This window comes from Bubalus bubalis, chromosome 5, assembly GCF_019923935.1.
Source record: "Bubalus bubalis isolate 160015118507 breed Murrah chromosome 5, NDDB_SH_1, whole genome shotgun sequence".
Lineage (NCBI taxonomy): Eukaryota > Metazoa > Chordata > Mammalia > Artiodactyla > Bovidae > Bubalus > Bubalus bubalis.
Window position 1 is genome coordinate 126,096,247 of NC_059161.1, and position 22,182 is coordinate 126,118,428.

At 50.5% G+C, this 22,182-nt stretch overlaps 2 protein-coding genes across 6 annotated transcripts; one reads left to right on the plus strand and one right to left on the minus strand.

The window, feature by feature from the left end:
* Positions 1–919: 919 nt before the first annotated feature.
* CCDC87 (coiled-coil domain containing 87) lies at positions 920–4,861 on the minus strand. The gene has a single exon (XM_006044355.4). The coding sequence runs from the start codon at positions 4,833–4,835 to the stop codon at positions 2,262–2,264; it is 2,574 nt and encodes an 857-aa protein (XP_006044417.3). The 5' UTR covers positions 4,836–4,861; the 3' UTR covers positions 920–2,261.
* Positions 4,862–4,967: 106 nt separating this feature from the next.
* On the plus strand, positions 4,968–18,577 carry CCS (copper chaperone for superoxide dismutase). Of its 5 annotated transcripts, none has more exons than XM_025286718.3 (9): positions 4,968–5,127; positions 5,460–5,532; positions 12,619–12,756; positions 12,971–13,148; positions 13,710–13,770; positions 13,944–14,089; positions 15,820–16,001; positions 17,921–17,998; positions 18,070–18,173. In XM_025286718.3, exons 1-8 carry the CDS (start codon positions 5,089–5,091, stop codon positions 17,950–17,952), a joined length of 849 nt encoding a protein of 282 aa, XP_025142503.3. In that variant the 5' UTR covers positions 4,968–5,088; the 3' UTR covers positions 17,953–17,998; positions 18,070–18,173. The 5 variants fall into 5 exon arrangements, 4 of the variants coding, with proteins under 4 accessions (XP_025142503.3, XP_025142507.3, XP_006044415.2 ...); XR_003109678.3 differs by lacking the exon at positions 15,820–16,001 and adding an exon at positions 18,254–18,293; XM_006044353.4 differs by lacking the exons at positions 13,944–14,089; positions 15,820–16,001 and adding an exon at positions 18,254–18,577 and having other exon boundaries at positions 4,969–5,127.
* Positions 18,578–22,182: the final 3,605 nt, after the last annotated feature.

Here is a 22,182-nt window from a genome sequence, read left to right on the forward strand (position 1 = left end):
TGGCGCAGGAAGATCCTACACGCAAGGAACGAAGCCCGCGTGCCGCAACCATTGAGCTTTTGCTCCAGAGCCCAACTGGCACAACTACTGAAGCCTAAGCACCCTAAAGCCTGTGCTCCACAACAAGAGAAGCCACCACAAGGAGAAGCCTGCACTCCACAATCAGATTAGCCCCTGCTTGCCGAAACTAGAGAAACCCAGCACAGCCAAACAATAAGCAAAGTACTTAGAAGAGAAAAAACGCCTTTAAACTTAAAAAAGATGCAACTTCACTCAGAGAGAGGTGAGAACACAACTCAAATGAGATCCTCTTTTTTCACTTATTACATGACAAAGATGAAACTTTTTGATAATACTTCTAGTGAGACTGGGGAACTATTACTATAGGCAGTGTGGCTGATAATGCAAATGCTTACAGCCTTTGTGTACAGCCTCAGTAATACCTATCAAAACTACAAATGCTGGGACTTTCCCGGCAGTCCAGTGGTTAAGACGCTGCATTTCCAAAGCAGGGGGTGAGGTTGGCTCCCTGGTGGGGGAACTAAGATCCCACATGCCGCATGGCATGGCCAAATAGAAGAAAAAAAAAAAAAATATATATATATATATATATACACTTATGCTTAGATATAATTCCACTTCGAGAAACTTTAAACCATAGAAACAGCTGCACATAGTAAATAAACGAACAAGGATTTTTTTAGAGCATTGTGTGTGTGTGTGTGTGTAAGATCTTAGTTCTCTGATCAGGGATAAAACCTGCGCCCCTTGCATTGGAAGCTCAGTCTCAATCACTGGACCGTCAAAGAAGCCCATGTCTTTGTTTGTAGTAAGGGGCTGATTAAGCAAAATAAAAATACACACAGTAGAATACTATATAGCAACCCAAACAAATAAAGCAGCTCTATGTGTATCGATGTGGAATGAGCTCCGGGCAAATTAGGAGAAGAATAGAAAGGGGCAAAACAGGAGACAATGCTACGCTGGTGCAGCTGCAGATGCAAGTATGAACAGTACATTCACGCACGTTCATACACACATCGGCTCTTTCTGAAATAATTTTCACATAATTCAACCTGCCCCCCTTCCTTGCCATGACCCCTCTGACTCATGTCCTTCTCCTCCTCGCTCTGCTCCACCCACATTGGCCACTTTGCCTTTCTGGAACACCCCAAGCGTCCGCCTGCCTTAGCTGGCAGGAACACTGTTGTCCCGGATGTCCACAGGGCTCACTTCTTCCCCTCCTTCAAGCCTCTGCTCAAATCTCCCCTTCCCGGCGAGGCCTGAGTGGACTACCCCAGTAAACTCACATCCTTCACCCTTCGTTTCCTCTTGCCCTCCTCTGCCTTTTCTTTTTTCCAGAGTACGTATCATCATCCTCCATTCTATTATTCAATGTGCTTCCGTACTGTGTTTATGGTCTACAGTCTGTGTTCCCTCAGGAGAATGTAAACTTTACAAAGGGTAAGGGTCTTGGTTTTGTTCAGTGATCAAGACCCAGCATGAGTACCTAGCTGGTGCTCAATAAATATCTGCTTTTGAATAAGGGAATGGAAAGATACACAGGCGACTGGCAACAGCTGTCACCACAAGGAGAACGGGGTTACTGAAGGAAGGATGGCAAGAAATACTTTTCAGTGCACACCCTTGTGTACTTTGTACCAGGTGCTTGTATGAATTGGTAAATAAATTTAATGGAAAATTTTAGCTCTGCCAACAGTGTGCTAGACCTGGAAGAAGGGACAGCCAACTCCTTTATCTGACATAGGAAGGTCCAGATGTACAGCAGTTAGGTACTTTGCCCAAGGTTACACAGGCAGGGCTTAAACCCACATCTACTAACCCAGAGCATTAGATCTTAGTCATCATGCCATTGAGCCTCTTGGCTTGGTGTTCTAATCAGTCAATCTAATGGCTCGTGATAGAAACGCTGAGCTGAGGTGTTCCACAGGGGATGGTTTCTATCTGTCTAACATTTCCTATTACAATGAACTTCAAGGGATGGTCTTAGTTCTTTTGATACATGAGACTTTGGCTGTAATGTGCATGGTTTGACAGAAATGGGACTACTGGGCTTGGGGCTTCTTTTATGAGAACTTCTTGGTCAAAATACAGTGTTAATGTCAGTCCCTTGGTAGCTGGAATGCAGGTTTCCTGAACCCTGCCCTCCCAGATATTTCTTCTTTCAAAGGAGTCAAGAGGTCTGGATGAGCTGCTGTGTGTATGGGGGTGACAGAGAGATCCGAGGGCGCTTGGTCCGGTCAAAGAGTAATGGGAGTATTCCCTGGGGCTACTAAAGGCTGGCTGCTGAGCTTCCTGGACAGGATTGACTGATGGGAGGCCCTTTTGGCCCGGGTTAGGTGGCGGACCCGCCGCTGCTGCTGCAGCCAGTAGAGCATCTCCACTTTGTCGTGCTTCATCTTGTCCAGGTAGCGCCGCCCCTTGAAGGTTACCGGCTCACCAAAGACTAACTCGATCTCCTCCAGGAGGGGAACCAAAGGAGCCTCCACCATACTAAGCTTCCTTTGGAGACGGCCGCGGATCTGATTCTCCTCCAGGAAGCGACTCAGGCCCGCATCAGTCTTTTGGAAGAAGCGGTTAGGGTCAGAGGCTTGCCGCTCAAACCATTCCAGTCTCCCCAGCAGTATCTCCCGCAGCTGGATGGGCTGCAAGGCCCGCTCCCAGGCACTCACCAGAGCCGGCAGCTGCCTCAGGCGGGCGTTGGAGCTGTATTTGATGGCCATGTCCAGCCGGTCCTTCTCTGGAACGTCAAGCATGGACCAAACCCGCTCCAAACGCTTCTGCAGGCTCAGGATTTTGTGAGAATCTTCCAGGAGGCTGCTCTTAGTTTCTAGCCTGTGTTCCAGCACCGTGTCCCAATCCCACTCTCCTGGCACAAAATCTGGTTCGTCATCTTCTAGCAAGGAGGGTGGGTGTTGGATCTTTATGGACTCTTTGATAGGGGCCACGGTCTCCACAGGACCCTCCTCTTCATACATTTGGAAGATGACATGGAGGAAATCTGTCTCCTGGGTGGTGAGGTACTTAAAGTAGTCACCCACAGACAAAGTGCTTTTCCACCAGTTCAGCCATCTGGCCCTGTTTGACCACCTGTCCCAGCTTTTACTTGCTTGGAGTGATGTGAAGGAGGATATCTTATCTGCATTGGACTGTAAAGTGCTTGCTTTCTGGGGATAAAGCTCAGCCAGCTTGGTGTTGATGATACGATGCTGTTTTTCTTGACGTAGGAAGGCTGAGGACAGGAAGGCTGACCAGTCTTTATTGGCTGCAGGCTCAACCAGGGGCCCCTGGTCAAAAGTGAAGTGGTTGTTAGAGACACGGCTCATCAGCTCCTTGTAGACTTCCCTGATGCTACTGCCAAAAGTGCGATCCATATCCATTTGCTCAATAAGTTTGGGTTCCAGTTCACCAGCCAGATGGTTGTATAGCACACCGGCCGGCTCAATGTGGAAAGAATCCAAAAAGTTTCTTCCTGAGACCTGTACAGCAGCTATCTGGACCATTTGATTTTTTAGCTTCAAAGTAACAGTCACTGGCTGTGGTTCAAGCAGAGGGGGTTTAGGGGAATGGAGGCCCCGATGTTCCAAGGCCTCTTGCTCCTCGAGGCTGTTCAACTTTCTCTGCAGCTCTTCTAGGTGATGGGTAGCAGCTGGGCGGTAGGTCAGGGCCCCCAGGAGTGGGGGCAGCCCTGAGTCCAGCTGTGAGTACTGAGACCACCCCAGCTGCATATGCTTCATCATCTGCTTCAGGTCCTCAGCCACCGTGTCCCTTGCCAGCTCTGGTTTGCTCTCTGCCACCAGGACCAGTGGGGTTAAGGGGCGAGGACTGAGTGGAGGAAGGCCCAGCTCATCTGCTAGCCTCCAACCCTCACGCAGAGAGGGCATGGACTGGCTCCTCTGGAGCTGGGAGTAGAGGGGCAAGTGCGAGGTCGGGGGAGCCCGGCTGCGGGGAGCCACAGAGGTCCCAGGCAGTGATGCAATCTGTGAAGTGAAGGTGCTTTCTCTCCTCTTTTGCATGGAGGACAGCCAGCGCAGAGGCTTCTTCTTCTTCAGCTGGGGAATGGACTTCAATTCCTTCATTGGATCCTTTTCAGGCTCACTGACAAGGTCTCGCGGGCGGCTGAGTTGGATGAGGTAGTTCAGGCTGAGGTTGAAATGCGGCACTTGGGTGACGCCAGTGATGTGATGCCATGGGACCTGGAAGAGCCTGTAAGCCCCAAGGCCAACGGCGCGCAGTCTGGGCGCGGAGACTCGGGCCTGCTCTTCTTTGAGCAGGGCAAGGAAGTCAGAGAGCAGGCTCCGGTAGACGTCGGGGCCGGTGAGGAAAACTGTGCAGTCCCTGGCGAGGCTGGCGGCCAAGCGGGTAAGCGTGGCTGATTCAGTGAAGACAACTGAGGAGGTCGACATGAGCTTCTGGAGGTGCAGGTAGCGTACGAAGAGCTGCTCGCAGCTGAGCAGCACGTAGATCAGGAGCCGCTTTCGTAGCCTCTGATTGTTCAGGTGACTCATGCCAAGTTCGGTGGGGGGCTCCTGCCAGCTGCACTTTAGCTCGTCCAGGATGACCTCGGTGAAACGGAGCCGTACCTTGTGAGGCGCCCGCGCCTCCAGCCCGCTTTTGGTCAGCCGCTCGGCTACCTGGCGGCAGACCAACTCCGCCGTCAGCCGTGGAACCGGTAAAGGCAGTAGCATCGGAACCTCCTGCGAGAGGTGCTCCTGAGACGCTGTGCGTGTCGTCCTGCGGGGGAAGAGCGACAACGGACGCAGCAACCGGTGGTAAATCCGCTGGAATTCGGGGTCCGGCTTATACGGCTCCATATTAAGACGAGGCGGCGCCGATAGCGCCGGCGGCTCTAGCGGTTACTAAGGTAACGAGGGGCCGGCGGGCCCAAGTGCGCCTGCGCAATCCCTGCCCACCGTCGCGTGGACGCAAGAAGGAGCAGAGCCTTGCGTGCGCGCGCAGCGGAAGGCGGGGCAAGGAGTGGCTTCCGGGGTTCCGCCTCCCCCTCCCCGCGGCGCGGCTCTGGGCTGGCACTTCAGTTCCGGCCCTCGGGCGATAGCTGGATCCAGGATGGCTTCGGACTCGGAGGACCGCGGGACTGCCTGCACGGTGAGGGTCGAGGCCTCGTGTGGGAGCCTCGCAGTGCAGAGAACTTCGGCCCCTGGAGAGCGATCGTTAACTTGAGAATGAGGGAAGGAGCAGACACCTGGCCTGGGGCCTGGGGCCAGGGCTGGACTGTGAGAGTAGCAGGACGCTTGGCGTTAATGTTACGGGGTGTTGCTCCTGGAATGTTCGTGAGCGACAGTGAAGAAGGTGCTTGAGGAGGGGTCACATGGGGCGTTACTCTAGGCCTTTGGGGGTGGTCCTAGGGGAGGTAGTGAAACAGGGTCACGCAAGAAGTTTCCCCAGCTCCTGTCAACCCGTCCCTGCCACCCTTGCAGCTGGAGTTCGCGGTGCAGATGACCTGTCAGGGCTGCGTGGACGCGGTGCGCACGTCCCTGCAAGGAATCGCAGGTAAGAACCAGATGAACTTTTGTGAAAGCAAACCGGAGACCTCGGGGAGGGGCTGGCAAATCTCTTAGGCCTACCCCGCTCCCGTTTACAGAAACAGAAATGAAAACCTGGAGAGAGGAAAGAATGTTCTCAGAGGCACACTGAGACCCAGAAATGGAGTCTAGTGTGCAGGTCTCAGGCCTGCTCTGCCAGATTTTTCTACTGGCCCTAACTTCCTGCCTTTCTGGTGTCTTAACCTCAGGTGCCTGGAAAGTAAGGAGGTAGGCAGAGAGTAGTCCCCCTACAGGGTGTTCCCTGGAAAATAGACAGTTAGTTCTTGCTTGAGAAGCAGCATAATCTTGACAAAGCAAACAGCAGCCCTGGCCATGTTCTGTCCAGGTAGCCCTGGATTTTTTTTTCCCCACACTACCTGGAATGTGGAACTTCCCCAGTCAGGGATCAAACCTGTGTTACCAGCAGGGGAAGTGCAGAGTCTCAACCACTGGACCATGAGGAAGGTCCTTGATCTAGCACGATCAGCAAGCTCTGAGAAGGCAAGGCCACCAACATGGCCTGGGGAACTGCCTGTCTTTGAGTCTGTTAAACGTTTATTCAGTGATTCAGCAGGTATAGACCAGACAGTGGGAGCTTTTTAGGGAAAAGGGTTCTCAAGAGTTTCAGGCACAGCCCCTGCCCTCAGGTAAAATGAGCACTTGAGCATTGTGCTGGGAAGAGCCGTTCTTGAAGAATAACTCCTGCTTCTGAAGCTGAGACTGATGGCACTTGGCTCTGTGTCAGGCAGTTGTGTTTCGCTGGCGTTAGGGGTATGTGTTCTAGAGTCAGACTGTTCAGATTCAAATCCCCCCTTTGCCACTTAATGGCACTAAGGCCTCATGCATGTTACTTTTTTTTTCTTTTTTTCCAAAATGGAAGTCTTAGACCTTTATCTTTTTTTTTTTTTTAATATTTATTTATCTGACTGTCTCAGATCTTTGTTGCGGCATGCAGGATTTTTCATTGCAGCTCATTGGCTTAGTTGCTTTACGACATGTGGAATCTTAGTTCCCTGACCAGGGATTGAACCCACGGCCCCTGCACTGGAAGGGGGATTCTTAACCACTGGACCCCCAGGGAAGTCCCACATGTTACTTTTTATGCCTTTTTCTTCAGGCATATGTGCAAGATAATGGAAGCTACCCCAGAAAATCATCAAGAAGAGTAAATTAGTTAATATGTGTAAAAGCACTTTAGAAAAGGACTTTGCATATAGTGAGAGCCCACTGAATCTTAGGACCTGTGAGAGGAAGGGCTTATGGGGGTAATGGATGGGCAGAGGAATGAGGGGCACGTCATTTGTTTAAAGTTGTTCAAACTGGTTTACTTTGCGGTTCCATTTTCACTCAATATAGATTTTATGTATTTCTCATAGGCTTCTTCACTCATTAGTTCATCTAGTTCTGAAGGGTTACTGAATGTCATCTTGATCAGCCAACCATCTTCATAACAGCATCTGTTGACAAGTCCTGGATTTTCTGCAGGAGCTTCATTCATTTAAGTTACCTCTCCTGATGGAGGAGAACTAGCAGCTTTCACACTTTCCACAGCACCAGACTCCTCTTGTTTGTTCAATTTTGTTCCCACTCCAGGCAGACTACAGGAAATGACGTCTCCCAAAGCTTCCTGTGCAAATATGCTGATTCTCATTGTTCCAACACCGTTTCCTGTTGTTAGTCATGCGTGTTTGCCTGTGAATTTACTCATGGAGAACAGAGCGCCCGGGCACTGCCTGCCATCAGCCCCCAGAGTGCTCCATGGCAGCTCCCAGCACCACTTTCATAGAGGGTAGAGATCCTAAAGCTGGGTTTGCTTAGACTGTGTGTTTGAGGGTGGTGGGTGAGGGTCCAAGAAAACTGAACCATTCCACTGTGAGTCGAGTGTTCTTACCACAGATTTCCAAGGCTGTTAGGCTCTCTACCTCCTGTAAAACATTCTTGCTGGGAAAGCAGACAGCTGGACTTCTGCTGAACATAGGGCAGTTTCTAGCCGTTAGCAGATTTCTTAGTGACCAGATAAAGACTTCCAGTGACTCTGTTTCCTAGCCTGGGTAACTGGAATCAGCTTGGCTTTCTCATGGGCTGGCTTCCCAGAATGCAGAGAAGGAGAGAGATGGGTTGGTTGATTTGCTCTGTCCAAGAGGCCTGGGCTTTGGGGACAAAGGCTCTGCTTTCCTCCTAGGGTAAGTGGGAGGCCCTCCCAGCCCAAGGCTCACTCCCTTGAATCCTTATCATCACTACCCTAGAGCCCCCTATGGCCTTGTTTTTTCTCCCTCTCTGAGCTAAACAGATACGGGCCTGGCCACGCTCCACACCAGCAAGACTGAACTGCTACTTTGCTAGGGAGCCAGCCCTCCTGGTTAAGACCCACGTCAAGAGTTCAGGAAATGTGTAGTCACAGGGAGCTTCTTACCGGGCCTCTTCCCTTCCAATGCAGAAAAGCAGCTCTTAAGAGATGTTGTCACTGCTCTGCTTAAAATCCTCAAACAGTAATAATATTAAGAGCTTCCCATAGGCCAGGCACTGTTCTAAGTGCTCTATGTGAGATGACTCATTTAGGCCTTCAGTAGCCCTCTGAAATAGGTTGTATTATCATCTCCATTTGCAGATACAGAAATTGAAAAGAAAACTCACACAGAAAGATTGAGTAAGTTGTCTAACGCCACACAGCTAGTACATGGCAGACTCAGGATTTCAACTCCAGAGCCCATACCCTCAACCACTATACTCCGTGGCCTCTCCCAGCGGCCTCCCCCGCCTTAAAATTAAATCCAGTTTCTTTCCTGTTGTCTGCAGGGCTTTGTTTGATTGGTCTCCACTTGTACCTTCACATCTTATTCTTCTCTTTACTCCAGCTGCAGCCACTCTGGCCTTTCTCAGACACATAGATGTCATTCCTGTCTCAGGGTCTTTGCCCAGACTGTGTCCTCTGCTGGAATGTTCTTCCCTGACTATATTCAGGTATTTGCTTCAAGGCTCAGAGAGACCTTCTGTCTCGCTGTATCTCACTGTGCATGCTGTTCGCTGAACCCACGGTAGGCAAGGTGCATGTAGGGAAGCTGGAAGAAAACTCAAGGAGCTGAAGGAACTGCAGACGTGTTTATCCTCTCTGGCTGGTGCAGCAAGTGTAGCAGCAGACATAACATAGCCTAACGTAAGGTAACCTCCCCGACAAGGACTTTCCAGGTGGAGCTTATGTATGCTTACAGAACAAAAGTAGCCCGTGGCCAAGCGAGTACCTTGTGACACACATGCGCAATGCTGTTAGTGATCTCAGCTGTTACATAATCATTATTCACAAAAGGGCCTGACCACGCCATCTTGGCTAGTTTGCTTTTTCCCTGCACCTTCCTTGACCAAGCCTGTCTAAGTGTTCATCCCCGAGTTGTTCCCTAAGACCTGCTTCATCGAGCACACATTGCACTACCCGAATCTCCCTGAGCGTGTGTTTGGTATGCATGTTCCTGCCCTGGAACACATGCTGCTCTGTAGGGCAGAGACATCACCTGACTTGTTCCCTGCTGCATCCCTGCCACCCGGAACGGGGCGCATGATAGGTGCTTAGTATACATTTGTTAAATGACTGAATAGGCATGTGAATCCCTTGCACTTCATGTTTCTTTGAGCCCTGGGAGCCTCAGACAGTCAGTCCTTTGGGGCCCAGTTCTACTTCATGTGGGACGAAGGGACCAAACAGTCAGCTTTGGGGTTGGACCAGCTGCCTTCTGAGCTTTGTGATCTCAAGCCAGCTGTGTAACCCCCCTGCCTCATTTCACTTGCCCGAGGAGGACAGTATCACCATCCTGATGTGTGTAAAGCAGAGCACACAGCTCATGGCATTCCCTAGAGGCTCAGGCCCCAGGAGTTCCCTGCCATTCTCTGTACAGCTCCTTGGCACCCGGAAGCACCTCTGGGTGAACCCAGAGCGCCAAGGCTTCACGCCAGGTGGCCCAGGATGAGATGTTGTGTGAAGTGATGGCAGTTGGGTTCTTTGGAGAATTTTCTTCTGGCAGAATTGCCCTGTACTTGCTGGGGAGGATATAGGTGTGTCTGTTTGCAAATCCGGCCCCTCCCCCAACTGTTGCGGCTGGGATCTATGGACACAAGCCCATGGGACCTTTTGTAACACAGGTCAGATAGTCCTGCCTCTTGGATGCTGCCTCTTCCCAGTATCATTTCCGTGTTGCTTCGAGTTGGAGGGAATCTGAACAGCTGAGGTTCCTTGTCTGTGCCTCAGGGATGATTATACCCTTGCTGGCAGGGGAGGGAGGGAAACCAAGGATGGAGGGAACTTGGATGGCTTAGCCTTCAGTCCACAGAGTGCTGGCTCAGCAGAAGGAAATGCCTTGTTTAACCTGCGTTTGCTGGGCTGCCTAGGGCTCCTGGCTCCGGTGGGCTTTACTCTCACCCAGAACAGCAAACACACTAAGATCAGAGCAGAATGTTTGTAAGCTCCACAGGTGAGGTCAACGTTAAGAGTTCCCAACCATCCCCTGTATTCTGGTTCAGAATTCAAATGTCCTCTTGAAAGGTTTGTGACCCCTGAAGATCTGAATGGAAGAGAAGCCCCTTCTTGTCCTTCTCTTGGCCCGACAGCCCTCAAAGCTGAGTGTGCGTCAGAGTCACCCTGCAGGCTGTGTGCACAGCAGGGTGACTCAGGGATTTGGAGGGCAGTTGAGAGCCACTGACTTGTGAACCTTAATGCTTGTGGACCACACAGAGGATTGCAGTCCACACAGCTTGAGTTATGTGGGGGAAGTGGGAACTGCTGCAGGAGGACGGGGGAGGGGGCCCCAAAGCTGGAGGCTGGAGCTGCTTCTCAGGGTGAGCAGTGTCCAGGTGAAGTGCTTGGAAGCTGGAGCTAGGCTGCCTGGGATGAGTTCGAGTCCCTCCATTTACTACAGTGCAGTGAGTTTGAGCAAGATCTGGGAGTTGGTGATGGACAGGGAGACCTGGCGTGCTACAGTCCATGGGGTCTCAAAGAGTTGGACACAGCTGAGTGACTGAACTGAACTTGGAGCAAGTTCTTAACTTCACTGTGGCTCAGTTTTCTCACCTGTAAAGTGGGGATAACAGTGCTCAACTCCTAAGGTTACTTGTGTTAATACAGGTACAGTATGAGAAAGCCCACAGTGCATGCTCAGTGAATGTTAGCTTTCATAATGATGTGATAGCCCCGTCTTTTTTTTTTATGTGTGCCAGCTTTACTGAGATATAATTCATGTATTATAAAATTCATCCATTAAAGTATACAATTCAGTGGTTTTTAGTATATTCACAGAGTTGTGCAGCCATTACGACTATCAATTTTTGTATTTCATCACCTCATGAAGAAATTGTACCCTTCAGGGGCTTCCCTGGTGGTCCAGGGGTTAAGAATCTGCCTGACAATGCAGGGGACACGGGTTCAGTCCCTGTGGGAAGATCCCACATGCCACTTAGCAACTAAGCCCATGAGCCACAACTATTGAGACCATGTTCTGCAGTTACTAAAGCCCAGTGCCTACAGCTCACAATTACCTGAAGCCCAGATACATAGAGCCTGCATTTCACAAGTGAAGCCACCACAATGCACCACACCTGTGCACCACGACTAGAGAGCGGCCCCTCTCACTACAACTAGAGAAAGCCGAGTGCAGCACTGGAGACCCAGTACAGCCAAAAATACAATAAATAAATCTTAAAAAAAAGAAATTATACCCGTCAACTATCACCCTCCTGTTCTCCTGCCCCCTCATCTACTTTCACTCTCTGTAGATTTACCCATTCTGGATATTTCATCCACAGTGACATCATCCAATATGTAGTCTTGGTAACTGGCTTTCACTTAATGTTTTTAAGGTCCATCCACATCACGGCAGGTATCAGTGCTTCATTCCTTTTTATGGCTGAACGTCTACCATCGTATGGCTGTACATTTGGTTTATTCATTCATCATTTGATGGGCTTTTGAGTTATTTTCACCTTTTGACTATCATGAATATTGTGACTATCGATAGCCCACTTTTTTTTTAAGATTTATTTTTTGGCTGTGGTGGATCTTCGTTGCTGCCTGCGGGCTTTCTCTAGTTGCAATGAGTGTGGGTTACTCTTGTGGTACTTGGGCTTCTTATTGCAGAGGCTTCTCTTGTTGCAGAGCATAGGCTCTAGGTGCTTGGGCTTCAGCAGTTGGAGCACGTGGGCTCAGTAGTCGTGGCACAGAGGCTTAGTTGCTCTGCGGCATGTGGGATCCTCCCAGACCAGGGACCAAGCCAGTGTACCTTGCATTGCAAGGCATATTCTTAACTGCTGGACCACTAGGGAAGCCTGATAGCCCACTTTTATGTAAACATTTTTTCATCATTTATTTTTTCAAAATTGAAGTACAGTTGATTTATGATATTGTGTTCAAATATTTTTAAAAGAACTATCTATGTTTCAAAGGGCTACCCAGGTGGCTCAGTGGGTAAGAATCCACCTGCAATGCAGGAGACAGAGGAGATGCCAGTGCAATCCCTTGGGTTGGGAAGATCTTCTAGAGGAGGGCATGGCAACCCACTCCAGTATTCTTGCCTGGAGAATCCCATGGACAGAGGAGCCTGATGGCCCACAGTTCATAGGGTTGCAAAGAGTTGGACACGAATGAAGTGACTGAGCATGATCACATGCATCTATGCTTCAAACATAGATGAATAACTCTTGGCACAAAATAAGAACTCACAACAGTCCTGGGGGCAATGTGACTTTATCCTCACTTTGTAAAGAAACAAGCTCAGAGAGGTTAAGGGCCTGGACTTCCCTGGGGGTCCAGTGGCTAAGATTTGAATCTTCCACTGCAGGAGCCGAGGGTTTGATCCCTGATTGGGCAGCTAAGACCCCACATGCTGCTTGGCACAGCCGGGAAAATAAAAGAGAGAGGTTAAGGGCCTTACAGCTAGAAGGCGGCTTCGGAGCTTGCCTCTGGCCACAAAAAGGTGATGAAGATGGAGATGGTGAATCACCATCTGTTTCTTTCTTCCCTGCTCCCAGCAGAGGGGTGCTAGCCCTCTGCTGCCCTCTGCCCCCTGTCTTCTAGGCATCCAAAGTGTGGAGGTGCAGTTGGAGAACCAGATGGTCCTGGTGCAGACCACCCTGCCCAGCCAGGAGGTGCAGGCCCTTCTAGAAGGCACTGGGAGGCAGGCGGTCCTCAAGGGCATGGGCAGTGGCCTGTTGCGTGAGTAACCACTATGGCCTTGGATTCTCTGGGAGGGAGGTGGCCTGGGTGTGGTACAGCTCTAACCAACCATAGGATCTGGGGGCTTTGGGTTGGAAAGGCTTCGGGGACCATGTGAAGGTTACATGGGGCTCTCTCCCTGCCCTTTCCAAGCTGATGAACGGGTGGGGCTGGGTGAGGTGGCGAGCCAGCCCTGGTGTCTGATACCTTACAGAGAATTTAGGGGCAGCCGTGGCCATTCTCGGGGGGCCTGGCCCTGTGCAGGGAGTGGTGCGCTTCCTGCAGCTGACCCCTGAGCGCTGCCTAATCGAGGGGACCATTGATGGCCTGCAGCCTGGGCTGCATGGACTCCACGTCCATCAGTTCGGGGACCTCACGAGGAACTGCAACAGGTGAGTCCTCTGGAACCTCCCTGGAGCATCCTCATTGCCCTGGTTGTGTACCCACTGTGCGCAGGGGGCTGTACTCAGCTTTTTACACATACATTCACATATGGTCCTCACAAGTACCCTGGGAGGCGTATACACACAAGCCCAGTCTACACATGAGAAAACTGAGGCTCAGAAAGGTTACATGACTTGTCAAAAGCCCTAGAGCATGTAAATGACAGAGTGGGAATTTGAACCAAAATCTGACCTTGACGCTCCTGCTCCTAGCTCCCAAATGGAAGGTGACTCCTGAACATGGGAGGATCAGTTCTCCGTGAGTGTCATGGTATTTATCATGCTGCAATTAGTATTTCCTCATCCATGTTTACCCTGGAGGCCTGCTGAGGACAGGTCCCATGACTGATTCTTCTTACTGATCTCAACCCAGAGCCTGGTACAGAGTGGGTCCATTTGTTGAATGAGTGGATGAATGAGAATGAATGGAACAAATGTAGATAAAGTAAAAGGATGGATCACCTGGTCCATGAGCTGTTTCACTGCCTACCTGCTATCTTTTCTTCTTAGCTGTGGGGACCACTTTAACCCTGATGGAATGTCCCATGGGGGCCCCCAGGACTCTGAACGGGTAAGTGTTGGTCTTGAGCTGGGAGAGAACCCGAGATCTCAGAGGCAGGGCAGGCAGCTCTTGGAGCCCGAGAGTGTGATTCCATCTGGGGGGAGTCTTTCTCCCTCACTTTATTTTGTTCGGTTTAGAAACATAGACACTTCCTGTGCTCAAGGCCTGACCCTGTCTCACAGCCTGGCGAGGGAGACACTCAGAACTCTGTGGTTGCAGCACAGCCAGAACATCTTTGCAGGAGCCTCCAGGAGGCCCTGGGAACCCAGAGCAAGCTCCAGATCCAGTCCGAAGGGCACAGGCTGTGGGAGAGAGCTTCCCAGAGAAGGTGATGGTGTGGAAGTTAAAGGTTTTACCTTAAGTAAAAAGGCTGTGCCTGGGACTTTCCTGGATGTCGAAGGGCTAAGATTCCGGGCTCCCAACGCAGGGGGCTTGGGTTCAATCCCGGTCAGGGAACCAGATCTCACATGCTGCAACTAAAAATCCCTCATGCTGCAACTAAGACCTGGCACAGCCAAATAATAATAATTTTTTAAAAAGGCCGTTCCTGACTCGGCAGCTCCTGGCCCTGGACTTTCATTTTACACCAGAGAATTGGCCCCCCTCGGCTGTGAGTCACATGCCACCTTAATGATTTTTGCCTTATCTGAGTCCTACTTGTTCTGCTAGTTACTCAATGTTTTGATTTAAACTGGCTGATTTTTTTTCCCCCTTAAGTAAATTTCATTTATTTTTAACATTTTAATCTATCATGGAACATGATTTCAAACATGTTCTGAAGTGGACAGACTAGGGTCCCAAGCCCCTGTGTCCCTGTCACCCAGCTTTAACAGTTGCCAGCTTGTGGCCAGTCCCCATTCCATCTACACCCCTGGCCCTTCTCCATTATTTTGAAGAAAATCAAGACGTCATTCATGTAATTCAAGTAGATTTATTTTGAACAAGAAACGATACTGCCACAGAAACCAGTACTTCTAGCTCCAAGAGAAGGATCCTTGTAAAAATAAATCAGTGCAGACCTTAAAAGTGTCATTAGGGGAATTCCCTGGCGGTCCAGTGGTGAGGACTCTACATTTCTGCTGCAGGGGGCATGGGTTCCATCCCTGGTTGGGGAACTAAGATCCTGCACACCATTCAGTGTGACCAAAAAAAGAAAAACAGTGTCATTAAATGCCTACAAGGGACTGCGGCCTGCTTATCTTTGTTAGAGTGCTTAGTGAATGTTAAGAGAGGTCCTGGGTGTTGTCCAGGAGGACCGCCTTCTCTCCTGGGGATATTTCTTTCTTTTTTTTTTTTCTTACTGGGCAGGGAGGGAGGGAAGGAGCTTGGAGAAAGAAGAAGAAGGGGGAAAAAGAACTCTGTCTCAGGAGGTGGTCCTCTAGGAGCGTGTGAGGCCAGGCTCAGCTTCACTCCTCGCTGGCTCAATAGCTTTGCTCGCCTCCTCCGGCCACCTGGGGATATTTCTTAATGGCCCATCGACATACTCGTAATTCCATCTCTTCCACTTGTGGTGGTGTGTTCCCCTCCTTGCGAATTCAGTACCAGGGCAAACAAGTGAGAATGTGGTGTGTGTTTCTTAATTCATGTAAGTGATAATTCTCTCTTTTTTGGACTTCTGACAGCTCTGTTACATTTCTAACAGTCAAAAGTTTTTACTTCTCACCCGACACCCCCTAGGGAGCTGAGGAAGCCTTTCTATGGGGTCCGTTGCGTAGGGCCATGCTTGTGTTCCCTGCGTCAGTTATCTATTGCTGAGAATCAAATTACTTTAAACATAAGAGTTTTGGTTTTTTGTTAGTGGCGCGAGGCTTGCAGGATCTTAATTCCCCACCCAGGGATTAAACTGGGGCCCTTGGCAGTGAAAGCACCAAGTCCTAACCACTGGACTGCCAGGGACTCCCCAAATTTAGGGGTTTAAAACAGCAAGCATTTGTCATCTCACAGTTTCTCTGGGGCAGGAATCTGGACACGGCTTAGTTGGAGCTTCTGGCTGAGTGTCTCTCAAGGCCTGATTTGGGGAAGACCCACTTCCACACTTGTGCATGTTGCTATTGGCAGGCCTCGCTGGGTGTTGGCCAGAGACCTCAGTCCTGTGCCCCATGAGCCTTTCCCTAGGGCAGCACACGGCACTGCAGCTGCCTGTCCTCAGAGCCAGAGAGAGAAGGCGTCCAAGACCCCAGCCACACTCCTTTTGAAACCTCAGCTCGGAGGTGATGCCTGGTCCAGCCCACACTCAGCAGGTGTGAATCCGGGGGCGCTCCTTCAAGGCTGTCTTCCTCATGAGCCTTGAAAGGTGCTGAGCAGGTGAAGCGGGGAGAGTGGGAGCAGAGGCTCAGCACGGGGCCGCCCTGCAGAGCGAGCCCCGGAGGCATGAACCCTCGAGACTGGGTTCTGGGAGGAAGTGGAGTTTCGAAGGGCAAGAGACTACCTTGCCTTGGCCTGGGCCTGCTAGGGGTGGGGCATCTGAAGGGTCTGGCGCCAGCTGCTCCATTGTACCCAAGCCCTTGTACACGATGACTGGCACGTTCCTTTAGGATTTCAGCATCTGGTTTTGCCCAAACGGAAGTGAATTCAGTGAGGGGATTTATATCCAAGCCTGGTTGTCCCTTTGCACGTCTCCTAGCTGGTTTCCATGCTTCCTTCCACCCTCCCCCTGCCCCGCTCCAGTCCTTCCCCTCCCTCTCCGTGCACTGCATTTGAGAAATTGCTCCAAAGCATAGGGTAACCATGTCACACTCCTCCTGAAACCCTTCTTGGCTCCCCAGTCCCCGAGGGTACAGATCCCACGTGGCTGCATGGTGTGACATTCGGTGCCACCAAGCCCAGTTCCACCCACCCGTGTGCAGGGGAGAGACCTGCTGCTGCCTGATGACACCTGTGAGCCACACACTGGGCGCTCGCATCCTCCGCCCGGTCCTAGAAACTCCTCCCCATCCCTTACCTTCCCACCACAAAAGGCCCCAACACCAGGTGCAGCAAAAAGTGCTAGGTGTTGGCAACAGAGGTCCCCCAGGGAAACAAGATAAAGCAGAGGTGGCTCTTCTTACCACTTGCTCATCAGCCCCATCACGTGGCAACATCCTTTGTGACCAGCCCAAGGCAAGGCCATGAGTACCAGTCCATGTTGGCAGGGATCCTTCTGCCCAAAGTGTCAGGTTGGGGACAGTTTATTTGCACAGATCCCACTGTGACTTGCCAGTAGGGTCTTGTCACAGGGAAACACACTCACTGTTGTAACCCTGTGCTTTGCAGCCACTAGTCTGTTCCATGTCTGGCTCCCCACAGCGTTCCAAACCCCTTGAGGGTGATTGACCATGTACACATCCCCAAGCCCCGAACCCCACCTGGCAGAGAGTGTCTGACGTAGGAGGTGCTCAGTAGCTGTCTTGTTATTTTAGTCACTAAGTCGAGACCGACTCTTTGTACGAACTGTAGCCTGCCAGGCTCCTCTGTCCATGGGATTTCCCAGGCAAGAATACTGGAATCAGTTGCCACTTCCTTCTCCAGGAGATCTTGCCAACCCAAGGATCGAACCCATGTCTCCTTCACTGGCAGGCGGATTCTTCACCACCGAGCCACCAGGGAAGCCCCCAGTAGCTGTGTTAGCACATTTTTATACCTTCAAGAGGAAAGGCGGGCAGAAACAGTCTTGGGGGCAGGATATGCCCTCTGCTCCTGTGTTTCTTCTCTCTGTTCCTGGAGGCTGGACATCAGGGAAGGGATGCTGGCTGCCTCTGATGGTCAAGAAACCAAGCTTGGCCAACTTAAGTGCAGGGGAACTGCAGACTGCCAGGGGCTGACAGAGTCATCGGGAGGCTGGAGAACTGGGCTTACAAAGAAGCAGGAAGCGGGGTCAATTCTGAGGCTGGGATGCAAAATGGGCAGATACCTCATAGGAGAAAGCAGCCTGGGTAGTGGCGTGACTTCCTAGGAAGAGGGTCACTGTGGCTATGTCCAGCGTGCCATCACTCTACCCAGGGTTTTAGTTCCAGGGGGAGAGAGTCCAGTTGCCTTCTGTGTGTCCTGGGCTGTCCCTTCATCCTACCAGACTGAACCTGTAGGAGGACACTGGTACCCTGGGGACAGGGAATCAGACACTGGGAAGCCAGAAGTCAGCTGCCATGTCCCACGTGCCCTCTTCCCCCGGCTCTCACTGCAGCACCGCGGAGACCTGGGGAATGTCCGTGCTGATGAGGATGGCCGAGCTGTCTTCAGGATTGAGGACAAGCAGCTGAAGGTGAGGTGGAGGAGAAGGCAGGAACCTTTCCTAACAGATCCAATGTCTGAGGCTGTTGTCTCCCCTCAAAGGTGTGGGATGTGATTGGCCGAAGCCTGGTCGTCGATGAGGGAGAAGATGACCTGGGCCGGGGCGGGCATCCCTTGTCCAGGATCACAGGGAACTCAGGAGAGAGGTGAGCGCTCTGCCCGCGGCACACACAGAGACCTGGAGGGTCCTGGTGGGTGCTCAGTTCAACCCCACGCTCTTCTGCAGGTTGGCCTGTGGCATCATCGCACGCTCTGCTGGCCTCTTCCAGAACCCCAAGCAGATCTGCTCCTGTGATGGCCTCACCATCTGGGAGGAGCGGGGCCGGCCCATCGCTGGCCAGGGACGGAAGGAGCCTGCCCAGCCCCCTGCCCACCTCTGAGCGCGGCCTCTGCCTCGGGTCTGTCACCGTCCTCCCTGCTGAGCACCGTCCACTTCCAGAGGGAGGCCCTGCTCACCCAGTCCTGGGAGAACCAGTGTGCAGGCTATGTTTGATCTCAAAGGGTTGCTTGCTCTTCCCTTGGCAAATTAAAGTTTTATTTTCACATGGAACTTTGCGTTTTGTCTGTGTCCCCTCCTCCCTTAATGGGCTTAGTAAACACAGTCCCTCTGCCTCTGTCCTCCCTGTTGAGGGCCACCTCTTGGCTTTGTAGGCAAAGAAAACTGGATTCAAATCCAAACAGGTCTGGGACTACCCAGTGGTCCAGTGGTTAAGACTCCATGCTTCCACTGCAGGGGGCATGGTTTTGATTCCTGGTTGGGGAAGTTTGCATGCACATGGAACGGCCAAAAAGAAAAGAAGAGAAAATCCACACAGTTCCTGAGGGCCACATCCTTTTCCTCAGGGTAACAGCGAAAGACCATAGCAGACATATTTCTGTTTGTGGCCTGACCCCTCTCCCTTCACTATGGCCAGTTGGAACCAAGATGAACACCTGACCCATTCAGGGCCTTGCTTTCCTGAAGAAATCAAAGCAGATCCAGCTTTAGTTTCTCCCTGAGCATATGGGAGCTGTGGGTGGGCCTTTTCTCCCTGCCTTTGTCACTGTTGTTCAGTCCCAAGTCATGTCTGACTCTTTGTGACCCCATGGACTGCAGCATGCCAGGTCTCCCCTGCCCTTCACTATCTCCTGGAGTTTGCTCAGATTTATGTCTATTGAGTCGATGATGCTATCTAACCATCTCATCCTCTGCAGCCCTCTTTTCCTTTTGCTGTCAATCTCTCAGCATCAGGGTCTTTTCCAATGAGTCGGCTCTTTGTATCAAGTGGCTAAAGTACTGGAGCTTAGTTCACTGATTCCCTAAGATGTTGATGTTCATGCTGGCCATCTGCTTGACCACATCCAATTTACCTTGATTCATGGACCTAACATTCCAGGTCCCTATGCAGTATTGTTCTTTACAGCATCAGACTTGACTGTCACCACCAGACACATTCACAATTGCGCATTGTTTCCGCTTTGGCCCAGCCGCTTCATTCCTTCTCCCTGCCTTAGGGACTGAATATCAGAAAAAGCTGATTGATCTGCTGGAGAGGAGGAATAAGGCAGATTCACAGGAAGAACCTAAGAGTCGCAGGAGAATGCCAGATGCTCCAGAGTCCCCAGTCTGGTCCTTCCCTGAGGCCAGCTACCTAGAAGTAAAGAGACAGTTCTGTATCCCTTCCAATGCATCACCACCTATTTTTTTAAAATCTGGCTTGAGTTGATTTCTTTATTCACGAGTAAAAGACTCTTAATTAATGGAATAAATAAAGTGCTTGGCACAGGGCCTAGCGCATGGTAGGTTAAGGGAGCAGTGGTGGTGAATCTGAGGCTCCATGGGGTGCCTGGAGGCAGACTGAGCTAAGCTCCTGTCTCACACAGATGGCCAACATCCAAGGACCGGTGTATGAGGCCAGGAACTCGGGGGCTCCCCACTCATCTGTTCTGCCCCCCTGCCCCCAATGAACTGTGTCTCTCTTGCTTATCCATGACAAAGCTGCTTTCGTGCCCAGGTAGCTAGGCTGGCGGGGTGCAAACTTTGCCCCTTACATGGACTGCTTGGAGCTGGGTGGGTGGTTTCACAGTCTGTTGGCCTTGGCTTAGATGTGCCTGGCTCTGCTCCCATTCCCCAGGCCCTGCCTGTTTCCCCATCAAGGCTGCTGGCTCTGCCTCTAGCCCTGTTCTTTCTCACCAAATCTACATTGGTTGCTTTCCAGCTTTCCTTGGTTCCTGGGGAACCAAGTCCTTTTAAGCCTAGGCCCAGGCTGTGTTTCTCCACCTCAGAATCATTGCAGAATCTCCTCCTGGACTCTGCCCACAGCCAACCCCTGGCCTCCTCTCACCTTCATCTGGAATTCTGGCTAGTTTCACCCATTTATGGCTAAGCTGCTCACCATCCCCTGCCACTCTCTTTCTACTCCTAAGGGATCAGTATTCCCATTAGCTTTTCTCTCCTTGAAATTCTCAGCTGTGTGGTTTTCAAACTTCGAACTTTGTTTTTAAATCACAGAATACTGTTCAAATACCTTGACACCCCATCTGTAAAGCAGAAGTGGAGCTACAACCAAAGCTGCTTAGTTGTGACTAAGCTCCCCCAAAGCCCTGGAGCTCTAGGGAGCACAGTTGGAAAGTGAAAGTGTTAGTCGACCAGTCGTGTCTGACTCTCTGCAACCCCATGGACTGGTCCTCCAGGCTCCTCTGTCCATGGGATTCTCCAGGCAAGAATACTGGAGTGTGTTGCTATTTCCTTCTCCAGGGGATCTTCCCAAACCAGGGATTGAACTCAGCTCTCCTGCATTGCAGGCAGGTTCTTTACTGTCTGAGCCACCAGGGAGGCTTCCAACTTCTGGTCCAGTTGGAAAATCTTTGCCAAATTCAGGCATTTTTGTGTTATCTCCCAACTTCTGCTGTGTCCACAAACCATCTGTTCTATCATTAACCAAATACTGTTCTTTAACTCACTTTTAAACTTACTTAAAAAGGAAAATTTACACCAGGTGAGTGATTCTAATTTTAAAAAGACTGTGGGGTTCAAGTCCAAGTGGGGTTAAAGTTTGACCTCTTACCTTCTGAGATGGCCTATACTCTGTGTGGGAAGTGTGTTTCTCTCTAAATAAATCCACTTCTTACCTCACAAAAAAGAGAAGAAAACTTAGTCATATTAGCTAATACCTATATAATGATGATTAAGTGCCAGGTTCTATCCTGAACACTTTACATGTAGTAATTCATTGAATCCTCATGACAAAACTACAAGGTAGATTCTGCTATATATTTATTTTTCTTAGCCACACCTTACGGCTTATGGGATCTTAGCAATGAAAGGGTGGAGTCCTAACCAGTGGACCACCAGGGAATTCCCAGTAGGTTCTGTTATTGTCCCAAATTACAGATGAGAAAAGAGAAACACAGAGTGATTATGCAACTTGCCCAAGATCACACAGCTAGTAACACGGCCAGATCTAGATTCAGACCCAGGTACTCTGGCGCTAAGGCTATATTGGTTCTCATTATAAAGTATGAAAAGCAAGAGTCATTTGTTATAAGTTTGCAGGGAATTCCTTGGAGGTCCGGTGGTTAGGTCTGCCTGCCAATGCAGGAGAAGCAGGTTCAATCCCTGGGTCAGGAAGATCCCCTATAGAAGGGAATGGCAACCCACTCCAGTATTCTTGCCTGGAGAATCCCATGAACAGAGGAGCCTGGAGGGCTACAGTCCATGGGGTTGAAAAGAGTCAAACAGGACTGAGCAATTGAACATGTATCCATCCGTACGTATAATGGATTCACTTTGCTGCACAGCAGAAACTATTAATAATACAACATTATAAAGCAACTGAACTTCAATAAAAAAATTTTTTTAAATGCCTTGTATGTGATTTTGAAGCACACTAAAGTTTGAGAACTACTAGTTGCAAGTTATAAAAACTGGTTAGCTCAGGATATTCCCTGGTGGTACAGTGATTAGGACTCGGCACTTTCACTGTCACGGCCCAGGTTCAATCCCTGGTTCAGGAACTAAGATCTTGCATGCCACAGGGCACACCCACCCGCCCTAAAAAAAAAAATTGGAATGATGTGTTGCAGTAGAGGTCAGAACCATCCTCTAGCCCCCCAAATCTTCACCTCTAGTTTTTATTTATTGTATAGAATTTTTCTAGTTACCTGGAATTGCTA